The 12,022-nt window shown below is 46.2% G+C and overlaps 1 protein-coding gene across 5 annotated transcripts in view; it reads right to left on the bottom strand.

Moving 5' to 3' along the window:
• Positions 1 to 12,022, bottom strand: part of ADAMTSL1 (ADAMTS like 1) — a 718,478-nt gene that overhangs the window by 296,074 nt on the left and 410,382 nt on the right. For 4 of the 5 annotated variants that reach the window (XR_013391089.1, XM_028711677.2, XM_028711680.2 and 1 more), the window contains 2 exons: positions 5,003 to 5,213; positions 466 to 645 (listed from right to left, as the gene is read on the bottom strand). Coding sequence is in view for 4 of the 5 variants with exons in the window: in XM_028711677.2 (XP_028567510.2) it covers positions 466 to 645; positions 5,003 to 5,213 (391 nt within the window). In the remaining variant the exon portion in view is untranslated. The remainder of the gene's footprint in view (positions 1 to 465; positions 646 to 5,002; positions 5,214 to 12,022) is intronic. The other variant, XM_028711679.2, reaches the window with a different exon arrangement.

Raw genomic sequence — 12,022 nt, 5'->3', positions numbered from 1 at the left:
AGTAATAATAATAATAATAATAATAATAATAATATATTATTTATACCCCGCCCATCTGGCTGGGCTTCCCCAGCCACTCTGGGTGGCTTCCAACAAAAGATTAAAATATCATAGTATATCAAACATTAAAAGCCTCCCTAAACAGGGCTGCCTTCAGATGTCTTCTAAAAGTCTGGTAGTTGTTGTTCTCTTTGACATTTGGTGGGAGGGCATTCCACAGGGCGGGTGCCACCACCGAGAAGGCCCTCTGCCTGGTTCCCAGGCTTCTCGCAGTGAGGGAACTGCCAGAAGGCCCCCGGAGCTGGACCTCAGTGTCTGGGTAGAAGGATGGGGGTGGCGACGCTCCTTCAGATATAGTGGTATTCACAGTCCCAAACATCTGGAGGGTACCACATTGGCTACCCAATGCTAGAGACACCCAAGGCTGCGGTTTGTTTGTTTTTGTTTTCTACTGCTACCTCATACCTGCGTCCAGTCTGAAAGAAGCCACTCTGGGGGGCAGTCCTCATTTTGGCAGGCTTGTTGGGAGGCGGGCCTCAAAGTGGAGCAGAATGTTTCTGGAAGCTCCAGGAAACTCCCATCGGCCATGCGCTGCTTGCAGAGCACTTCCCGCTTCTCAAGGCCACCCCCGCACGTCTGTGAACACTGGAGGACAACAGAAGTGGCAGAGGCTTCAGAGCTTGCTGACATTTGCAGCAACTGCCATGCGTCAGGTCGCTTGAATCGCAACTGAAGTGACTGCGTGTGAGATGGCAGCCATTACATACAGCCTACTTGTGAGAAGAGTGCAAGTTAAACAAACAGCAGAAGCGGAGCTGTCCTTTGGCGCTCTCTTTGCTCAGAAAACCCTCTGTTCAACACCAGGCCCAACCTAACTCCACAGTCTAATCCACCACTCCCACCAAATTTTAATTCATGGGAAAGCTACACCCTGGGTCTTCAATCCGCAGCTCCCTAAATAATTGGTTTGCAAGGTTAATATAATAAACTACTAAACCACATAGTCCTTTATTTTTATGACTCTTGGTGACTGCTGTGAGCACTGCTTCCAAAAATAAAAGGGGAGGATTATTGGAGTCAATGTAAGTATGTTAGATTAATTTCTAATGAACCACATCTCCCTCCCTCTTTAAGCTAAATCTTCTCCTGCATACATTCATGCAGGCCAGGAACTAGATTATAAACTTGTATAGAGATTCACTTGACCCAATGAGGCCAGTGAGGCCCTGCTTCTAGCATTTCTTTTTATGCAGAAACCACCAGGTTAAAGAACATGGTACCCATGTTGTGGACTGCAACTTCCACCATACTGGCTGGGGCTGATGGGAGTTGGAGTCCAAAATCCAAGGTACCATGTTAGGTTCCCAAAAGTAAGTTGAAACTGGTTCCATACTCTCCTGGTATGTCCCACAGAGGACCTTACGGTCTTCAAACAAAAACATCTTGGAGGTCCCAGGCCACAGAGAGGTTAGGCTGGCTTCAACCAGAGCAAGGGGTTTTTCGGCTGTGGCTCCGATCTGGTGGAATGCTCTGTCACAAGAGACTAGGGCCCTGCGGGACTTGACATCTTTCCACAGGGCCTGCAAGACAGAGCTGTTCCACCAGGCCTTTGGCCAGGGCACAGCCTGACCCCCTTCTTTGGCAATCCTCACAGAACTCTAGCCCAATGGTTGCCATTAATCTGATTTGAATTGATTTTACAATGAAATGATTTTAGAATGTTGTATCATTTTAATGTTGTTAGCCGCTCTGAGCCCGGCTTCGGCTGGGGAGGGCGGGATATTAATAATAATAATAATAATAATAATAATAATAATAATAATAATAATTCTATTTGCACCTGTCAGTTGGCTAATACCAATTAGTGTCTTGTATGTTAATCCTCGGGAAGACTTATCACATTCATATTTCCTCTGATAAAAAACTTCCTACAATCTTGGTTTCACATGGTATTATCCCTTTTGGTTCCCAATTAAAGAGCGTGAGATCAAGCGAGTGAGAGAACTACTCAATGGAGTCCGTTCACATATTCAATTGCAAGGTTAGCAAGCAGTGATAAATAAAAGTGATGCCTAAGCCTGTACTTGTGAACTAGCTCTATGTCCCACATATGACAATGTGCAGAATGAACCGTGAGTTGGAAGGCAATGAAAACAGGCGTGAAGGAGAAGTCGTGTTGTGTGCTTGTCCCTACAGTCCCTTTGACATTATAGCTAAACCATTTACAAAATGTCTGACGAGGGCTGACATGATATGAGGGATAGACCTACCCACAACAACGGGCTCTTTCTGATGCTTTAGGATGCTAAAGTCTCCCATAAAGGTGTTTTAATGCACAGGTGTGTGTGCATAGGTACTTCACTATCCAATCTACCAGACAAAACACACATACAACACACAAAGAGGTTCTGCTTTGTGAAACACAAAAGGAGCTTTCAAATTATTTGGGGCTAGTTTTTAGAATTATTCACTGAGTAGTACCTAGAGCAGTAAACAAAAGGAGGCACACCGATGAGATTTCTTTTCTTTCTTTGCCATTGCATTATTATGAATTGCAGCTGCATTATTTATATTGTTGTAGCGATTATTAATGTATTTTTTACACATTTATTTATCCCCTTTTTCCTGCTCCCCTGTACTGTTTGTATCTGTAGCATATGTATTAACTAGAATTATCAGGTGGGTGCATCAGTATGTTTGGGTATGTGAGGAGGGGTAACGGGAGGGAGAAATGAAGGAGGGGGCTGTCGACTGCAGCATAATTTTGTGAAAAAGAAAACCTCAACAAACTACAGTGGAACCTTGGTTCTCAAAAGGAATCCGTTCCTGGAGTCTGTTTGACTCCTGAAACGGTTCGGGAACCAAGGCGTGGCTTCCAATTGGCTGCAGGAGCTTCCTGAAGCCAATCAGAAGCCGTGCCAGATGCTCGGCTTCCAAAGAACGTTAAAAAACCGGAACAATCGCTTCCAGTTTTCGATCATTCAGGAGCCGGAACGTTTGGCTCCCAAGGCGTTCAGGAGCCGAGGTTCCACTGTATTCGCAACAGCAAAAGGTAAACAAACACACAACAGCTTTACAACTTTGAACTTTTGTAAGCAAAGCAACTAAAAAACAATGACAGTAACAACATATTGTATACAGCAGGGCGAGAGCCTTGCTACTGAAATGCTGCATTATGTGGACTGTCATTCACGGAGCACCAATTCACCGGTTGTCTGAAATGTTCCGAAATTAACAGCGATTATAACTCCCTTCTATGGACAAGTTAATATCTGGTAAGCAGTTATTTTCTACATTCACTCTTGGAATTGTTCACTTACATTGTTAGGCAGTGAGACCAAACAGATGCAGAAGGAAAAAGGAATCACGCTTTCCAAAACTTTAATGGTTGCTGTTGGATCCTAAAGCATACTAATTGGCTGCAATCAGCAAGGTTCCCCACTCCCACCTCCTGGGAGAAACAGTTTTGAAGGGTCAGGAGAGGGGAAAGAAGCCTTTAAAAATGTTCTGGGACATGTCAGCCCAAGGAACTTTAATAGATATTCTGAAAAGTGAGCCACGGTTTGTTCTGTTAAAAGTCCCTTCCCTTCAGCAATAAAGCGAAGATAGAAAAAGATTTATTGATGCAACCCTTTGCAGCCACTTTCTGCAAAAGAGATGTTTACCGGGGCTTATAAAAATGAATTCTGATACCATTTTCTTTGGGGTGGGAGGCGAGGAGAGGAGATCACCCCTCAAAACAAGGTAAACACCCTCACAGCTTTATCCCAAATATGGAACATTTTAAAAATAAAGACTTGAATTTATAAGGATGTATTTTTAATCACTCAAAATGTTAAACATGCTGATCGTTATCTCAGGAGTTCTTCTGCCAAGAACATTAAAGCTTTATTAAATAAATAAATAAAAATCTAATTTGGACCATCTTTCCTTATGAGAACTCAAAAGCCACAGCGAAGAAGAGTGGTAACGCTTATAGCTAAAATATTGTATTCATGTAAAAAGCTGCAGTAGATACAATGAACTTCCCAGAGTGAGGTTTACCCCATGTTAGTGGGGCAACCAAAGAGGGTGTCTATGGGGGCAGTGGGCTTGCCTCAAAATCAAAGCAAAAATGAGAGACGGTGTTGACCAGGGGTCAGCAACCTTTTTCAGTCATGGGCCGGTCCACCGTCCCTCAGACCATGTGGTGGGCCAGACTATATTTTGAAAAAAATAATGAATTCCTATGCCCCACAAATAACCCAGAGATGCATTTTAAATAAAAGCACACATTCTACTCATGTAGAAACTGTTAGAATTCCTGCTCCATGATTGCAGTCATGGGATTGTTGTCTTTCACATGACAGTGTATATTTTGACTCCACAAAGTGCGAAGTGACGGAGACAGGATGTTTGTGTTATTGTGTTCCGTGAAGTGGGACTATTGTCCTGTTTCCCCCCCTCTTTGCTGTCTGATGCTAGAGAGGGAGGGAGCCATGTTGCAGTGCTCTGTGTGTGTTTATATGTAAATAAAGTAGATTAGCCCAAATGCTGAGTTGCTGAGGTCTGTCACGCATGATGCGCAAACTCTGTGGATCCCTAAGTGTGCCGGTGTCGGTTGGCATCAGTCGCTGTGATGTTTGGGCTGAAGAAAGCTTTTGAAGCTCCCAAATGAAAGACCGGGAGGGAGAGAACATGCCAGTCGGGCACGTGTCTCTGGCAGGGTCCCACTTGAGTGTAGGCCGAGCTCCTGACAAAAACACCAGGCAGGCTCCACAAATAACCCAGAGATGCATTTTAAATAAAAGGACACATTCTACTCATATAAAAACACGCTGATTCCCGGACCATCCGTGGGCCGGATTGAGAAGGCGATTGGGCCGCATCCAGCCCATGGGCCTTAGGTTGCCTACCCCTGGTGTTGATCTTTGATGGGGTTCAGAATTTGCATCTTCCCTGTTTGTTGCGCAAGTGGAGGAAACTTCATGCCTTGGTTCACTGAATGAAAGACATTACTTACTTGTTGCCACTCTGAGAGGTACCAGGACGGGGGGCAGTCAAAACGATTGCAGGCTTGCACCTGGATGGGCTGGGGCTTGTGGCACAGCCCGTCTGCCAAGATCACCGTCTCGTTGGTTTCTCGCGAGAGGAGGTGAGAGCAGAAGACGTCTCGGGTCTGCAGTCCTACACCGCAGGTGAGGCTACAGGAGCTCCACTGCCCCGTCTCCCACCTGAGGGGGAAAAGCCGAGAAGAGGAAACCGCTGCATCAAAACAAGTTTCCCAAACCTCCTACCAATCTGTCTGCCTTTTCTTTTCGCTCTGCGTGAGAAACTCTGGAATGGATCCAGCCTACAATCCTATACACCAGGAGTGGGGCATCTTTATAAGAGGCTGTGTTCCCTTCTGGGCACCTCTGCCCCCGGTGGGCAAGGCCAGAGTCAAAAAAGAAATGGTCACAGCCAGCCAGTCATGCAGAAGTTTTTACACAAACCCAGGATGGCCGTTTACAGAGGCAAACACAAAAAGGAGCCTACTAGTTATTTGAGAAAGGCTGTGGAATCTGGGAAGGTGGTACATGTGCAGCTCCCCAGGGGATGGTATTACTGTGCCATCGGACTGGGAGTCTTCATAAGAGAGATGCTCCAGAGGAAGAACTGTGAGGGGAGAGAGACTTTCTGTTCATCATTGGCTCCCTACATTGGCACATGCGGGTTGCGATTTGGTGCTTCTGCACATGCGCAAAGAGTGATTTAGCACTTCTGCGCATGCGTGACCGCCAAAACCTGGATGTAACCCATTCCGGTACTTCTGGGTTTCGGCAGTCCACAATCCGAAAAAACGCAACCTGAAGCAGCTGTAACCTGAGGTACGACTGTATATGAGGACAAGGGAGGCGTTCAGGGTGACTTCCGGCACCTCTTTTTCTAGAAAAATAGCACTGGACCCAGCACACGTCAGGGTATCCTGGAGAGGCAGCCCTGTGAATATACACCGGCTCTCTCCCAGAATCTTATTTACTGACCTTAGACCTTAATAAGGCTATTTGAAGGCCAAGGGACTTTATGAGCATTGCCTAAGTTATGATAAACGAGGGGGCTGCTATCACCGCTTTTCTGTGGGACAGCAATGTCACCCGGCTGCCATTTAATCTAATTCAGGGCAAGTCTCCTTAATACACGAACCTTGAATTACAGGTCCCACGAAGTTGTCAGTCGGAATTAATAATGACATATCGGCTACCCTTCGTGCTTGGCACACCTTAGAGGTATTCAGAGTACTTGGTGGTAAAAAACAAACCAAGACCCAAAACCCAAAATAAAACCCTGCCTTTTGTCTCTTCTTTGGAGGTCTATTTCAATGCAGAGCTTATTGCAACACTTGCCAAAGTTTATTCTTCTGGAGTGGGAGGTTTTCCAGTTACCTCCCGCAGCTCATTGTTTATCCGTGGAATAAATGCTCAGCATTCATGTTGGCAATGAGCAGCCTAGCAGGCCATAAGAAGGAATGCATCCTTTATTTGGCTTCTTTAATAATAATAATAATAATAAAAGTTCGCAAGTTTTTTTAAAAAATCCTATTTTTTAACTTTGGATGAAAATAAATCCTGTAGCCTTTTAAAATGTTCGGTTTTCCCCCTGATTTTTCTAAGTAGAGCTGAAATTGAAGAAAGAAAGGGGGACTTTTAAACAGTTTCCTGATTTAGTGAAGTAGTAGGCATGACTGTAAGGCATCGTGACCAGTTTTTCCTCTGTTTCCATCATAAACATGCACATGAATGAGGATTTTTAGGAGCGAATCTTGGAACAAAAATTGTGTTCGACTGAAACTGGAGTGAAAGGGAGGACTCACAAAATCGTGTTTTTTTGCACAGTAAGCTCCCATCTTCTGAATGGTCGCAGGCATATAAGTTTGGTTGTGCAAGCCTAGCATGTTTCAGAACCAAGTGTGCAAGAGAGATTATCTGATGCAAAGTGACTGGAGGAGGAGGAGGAAGCAGATGATCAGGTGGTATGACGCTACCTTTAGCAAGTGGTCGTAGTTAAAACTTTGCAAAAGCATAGGGAACTCTAGCCCTTCTCTAGATGAAAGACCAACATAAAATTCTTGGCTCTGACCTCTGTTTCCAAATTGTCAATTTATAAACCCACAACGAACAGCTGCTGAATTGTGGTCTGCAACAGTCTCTTTGCTACCCAAAGAAGCACCAGGAACAGCAGCAGCAGCAGCACGGTGGTTCTTTGCCATTGTTTCCTATGGAAATTTGGCATGCAGATAAATCAAACCTGCAGGAGGAGCTGGCTAGAAGCCCACTCATTTACCCCCCAAGGGCAACTGTTGAAAGCACTAAGCACATCTCCAGACCTGCCACATAACTGCAGGAATGCGATTATGTCTTTTAACCACAAGCAGCTATCTAAAAGGGTTTCAGCTTCTACAAGCGTGCAAAAGGCCAAGAGCAGGAGTCTTTAGATGGTTGAAAAACAGAAATGCGCTCAATCTTCTGTTCCAAGAGGAGAGGAAGGCAGAGGGGCAAACTCTCTTCTCTGCCATAAGGTCAAGTGAAACTCGTGGTGTGAACCGATGTTATCATGGGACTGCAAGTTCCCTCTACTGATTCTAAATCACATGTAGAAGAGGAGAAACTTGCCGTATGCCGGAGTGCTATCATACAGAATGTTTCTCTAGCCCTTATGGGGAAAAGTCAGATAACTAGACACTGGAATTCCGTTTAAAGCAGCAGTCAAATGTCTTCCAAGCTGCTGTGCTAGTTCTGTCCTGAGCATCTCTACAAGGATTGCTTGTATCCTGCATTTGGCTCCTTCCCATAGAATTGTAGCTATGACACAAAGACCCAAGGCATCTTGAATACTCATTGCTATAGGTCAGCTCTGGGCTGTAGGCAGCAGCCTGGGGAGAGTCTGGAGTTTGGGACAGGGAATCATGACCAGAGAGCAATCAGGCAAAGAGCAGTTGGGAAAAGGCACACCAGAAAGGCCTGGCTGGAGAACATCCCAGGAGCTAGGATGAGAAGAGGAGCAGAAACACTAGACCAGGCATAGGCAAACTCGGCCCTCCAGATGTCTTGGGACTACTATTCCCATCTTCCCTGACCACTGGTCTTGTTAGTTAGGGATCATGGGAGTTGTAGGCCAAAAACATCTGGAGGGCCGAGTTCGCCTATGCCTGCACTAGGCATGCTAAAGCTCAAATAGACCTAGTTGCTCAAGCAAAGCAAACCTTCTCATCTTCCTTCCTATCCAGATGAGCCAGCGGCCTGCCTCAGTGGGTGGAAGCAGTCTAGATCCAGAAGCTTCTTCCCTGAGAACTGGAGCAGATTGCATGGCCAGGCAGAGATTGTCATGGTCTGGTTCATGGGCGATCGAAGTCCTGGCTGGGGACGTCGGGACTGGGGGCAAGATGGTGGGGAGCAGGAACAGGAGTCCAGAAGGCAGGAGTAGGGAAGCCAAGAGTCTGAGTATCAGAGAGCTAGGAGTCAAGAAACCAAGGGTCCGAGGGTCAAGAAGCAAGGAATCACAAAGGCAGGGGTCTGAGAATCAAGGAGTCAAGAAGGCAGGGGTCCGAGGAGCAAGGAGTCAAGGAACCAAGGAACCTTGCTGCAAGGAGCGTGTTGCTGTGGCAAAGAGCTGAAGGGAAATGCTGACCTTATATCCCTTCCCAGATCTTGCCACCAGGTGCTGTGAGTTACCAATCGGCCTCTCCTGTGTGGCCACACCTTGCCTCTTTAGAACAAACTTAGGAAGGCCCCTGTTAAGTTGTGGGCGAACATATCAGACAACACAGTGATTATTCAAACAGCTCTTGTTTATTCGCAGGCCAGAACAGAACTGAACTGAAGGGTTCAGCCAGCCTGCTTATATAGAGCTCCACTAGAACACAACAGTAATCATTTTCTGTAACTATCCAATCACTGAACATCACTTTCGATCCCTTATTTGCATATGTGGACCTGAACTATCTACAGTATCCCCCTGCTGGCCCAGAGATGTGGAGCCACCCTCTTGCTGCAGCTTCCAGAATGGGGAGAGGCAGGGTAACAGTGAGGTTTGGTTTGCCTGGGCAGGGCTACTAGGCTGGCTCTGGTGGTATGGCCACACATCCCTGACTGCTTCCTTGCCTCCCAACCTGCCCAGGTAAGCTGCAGCAATGCTGGTGTCAGGAAGATGGCTCCATGGGTCCACTCCGCCACACACAGGCCACTGCTACCTGAGGTTGCAGTTATGGAACTCACTGCGTGGGGCAGAGATCAGGAGTTCCTGAAACTATGACTAATGGGAAGCCAAAATGTGAAGAAACTTGGCAAAGCCACTTCCGCCCTGCAGAGGAGGTGGGATTGCAGGCTTCATGGCCCAGTCCCCACACGATTGGGGGAATCCCAGGTTGTGTCACCCCCTGGCCAGCCAATCGGCTGGCTCTGGGGGCGTGGCCTGCCCTATTTAAGTAGGCGCTGCTGGGGATTTCCCTCTTTTGCCGCCTACCAGCTGTTCCTGTTTCTCACCCTCCCGCCCTATAAGGTTTCGTTCCTTGACCTTGCTATGGACCTTGGTTGGTCGCCATTGAGGGGCCTAGTAGGAATTTTTCCACTTGGCAAATTGGCACCAGCCACTTGGTTTTCACCTACCTCGTAGCAAATCGTCACAACTTTCTTGGTATTGGAAGTTAGGCATTGGTATAGTTCTGTAGATGGAAGAGGGGAGGAAACGCCATCACCTGCCCCGCATATTGAAGGGTAGTCCAATAAAGGATTCTGGGGGGCGTGGCCCTGTCCGAAGCCTGGGGAGGTGAGGGCCTAAGGCATGCCCCCAATCAGTGACCCCAGGGGAGTTCCTAGTTGATGTGCATCAGCAGGACTCCCCCTACTGGTGGTTAACCCTTCCCAGACTTCAAGCAGACGGGCTGGAGTCAGATATAGTCAGTTAGGACCAATGCAATAAGCTAATACCGCTCATCACCTATAACCAATAAAGTTGTGGCCTTATTTAGCCCATTAACCTTAATAATTGTGTCATGTGTCTTTATTTCCACTGGGGGCGGGGCGGGAACTCACCACACAATGATGATCGCTGCAGTTATTGCATTCTAAGGCAGTTTCACTCACGGCTTTTTAAATTGCCGCGGGTGCAATCAGAGCAGGGATATGAGACAGAGAGATAGACAGACAGACAGCCCCTGCTGACTGATTTATCGTCTTTCAATTAAATTGTTTCAGATAGCCTTTTATAAATAAATTTTGCCTTAGAGGTTTCAGGTGAAGAGGTGAACATCCATGTGTGCAAAAAATGGGAATAAGAATGAAGAGAACTCGTTTGTGCAAAACACTTTAGAATGAAGCCAGTATGTGCCATGAAGATTTAGTAATTATAAACGAATAAAAAGGAGGCAGTGATATATGGCATGATGGATGTTGTGAAGGATGAGGAATTACAATTTCCATCAGGATCACCCAGAGAAAAATGACCCATTGTGGAAAACCAGGTGTCACATCCTGTTAAGAGTTGGACAAATAATCTACAATAAATCACCCGGTTGACAAATTAGATTTTCCCCACTTGCAATTGTCCATGAAAAAGCCATAAAAAAATACTATGTCCATTTGCTTAATGAATAAACCAATAAGGTAGAATGCTATTTTTACTATGCGAGTTATTCTCAATGACTGGCTCACATGACACACAATACCAATCTTTGCCTTTGCAGAACTGTGCAAATTTGTGGGCTCCCAGAGAGGAATTTGTAGCCATGCTAATCTTCCCCCAAACTTTTCGCTGCTGTACCGCCCTGAGCTAAGGTTCAGCTTACTGACTCGTCTGAACAGTGATTCCTGGTTAAGCCCTCTCCTCACTAATCACAAGCTGTAACCAGGCTTGAATTGATGCTTTTGAATTATGGTGCTGGAGGAGACTCTTGAGAGTCCCATGGACTGCAAGAAGATCAAACCTCTCCATTCTTAAGGAAATCAGCCCTGAGTGCTCACTGGAAGGACAGATCCTGAAGCTGAGGCTCCAAGACTTTGGCCACCTCATGAGAAGAGAAGACTCCCTGGAAAAGACCCTGATGTTGGGAAAGATGGAGGGCACAAGGAGAAGGGGACGACAGAGGACGAGATGGTTGGACAGTGTTCTCGAAACTACCAGCATGAGTTTGACCAAACTGCGGGAGGCAGTGGAAGACAGGAGTGCCTGGCGTGCTCTGGTCCATGGGATCACAAAGAGTCGGACACAACTAAACGACTAAACAACAACCAGGCTTGGACTGCAGTTCCCTGCCACCATGCGCAAGTTCTGGCAACACAACAACATATTTACATAAAACTAGTTCCAGATCAGGTTTTCTTTTTACACATTCTCATTGATACTTTGGATATTACGGTCAAGATCTATGGGGCTAATTTAGTATTTAAAGTCCTGGATGTGTTTTACAGAATGGTTTACCTTTTCCTTTTAAATTGGGATGAGGTACCTGGGGCCTCAGCTGGCATGGCCAATGGCCAGAGATGTTGAGAGTTCTCATCCAACAGTATATGGAAGGCCACAGTTCACCATCCCTGCTCTAAATGATTGGTCTGCATTGCATATCTCAAGCTACCTGTGACATTCCCTTCGTTGGGCGTGGTGTGTGCTGTGCTGTTTGAGAAACAGATGCCCCAAATTCTTTTAGGCCAGCCTTTCTCACCCTGTGGGTCCCCCAGATGTTGTTGGACTACAACTCCCATCACCCCTAGCTAGCAAGGCCAGAGCTCAGGGATGATGGGAGTTGTAGTCCAACAACATCTGGGGACCCACAGCTTGAGAACCACTGCCTTAGGGCAAATAGAACAAGTCATGAACATCCTTAGACCCAGGCTATGGATTGCAATCGTGCTTCTGACTACGTGCTCATTCAACCCAATCCTTTAGATCTTTGCTCCTAACTACGGATTGTTTCCAACGCGAGTCCAACTCAGAGTTTGAAATTACTGAATCCAAGTTAGTACTAATTACGTCAGTGGGTATACTCTGAGTGGCACTAGCACTGGCTGCA

Source organism: Podarcis muralis, chromosome 17 (assembly GCF_964188315.1).
Source record: "Podarcis muralis chromosome 17, rPodMur119.hap1.1, whole genome shotgun sequence".
Taxonomy (NCBI): Eukaryota; Metazoa; Chordata; class Lepidosauria; order Squamata; family Lacertidae; genus Podarcis; species Podarcis muralis.
Note: the sequence above shows the minus strand (reverse complement) of the source record. Positions and strands in the feature narration are given on the sequence as shown.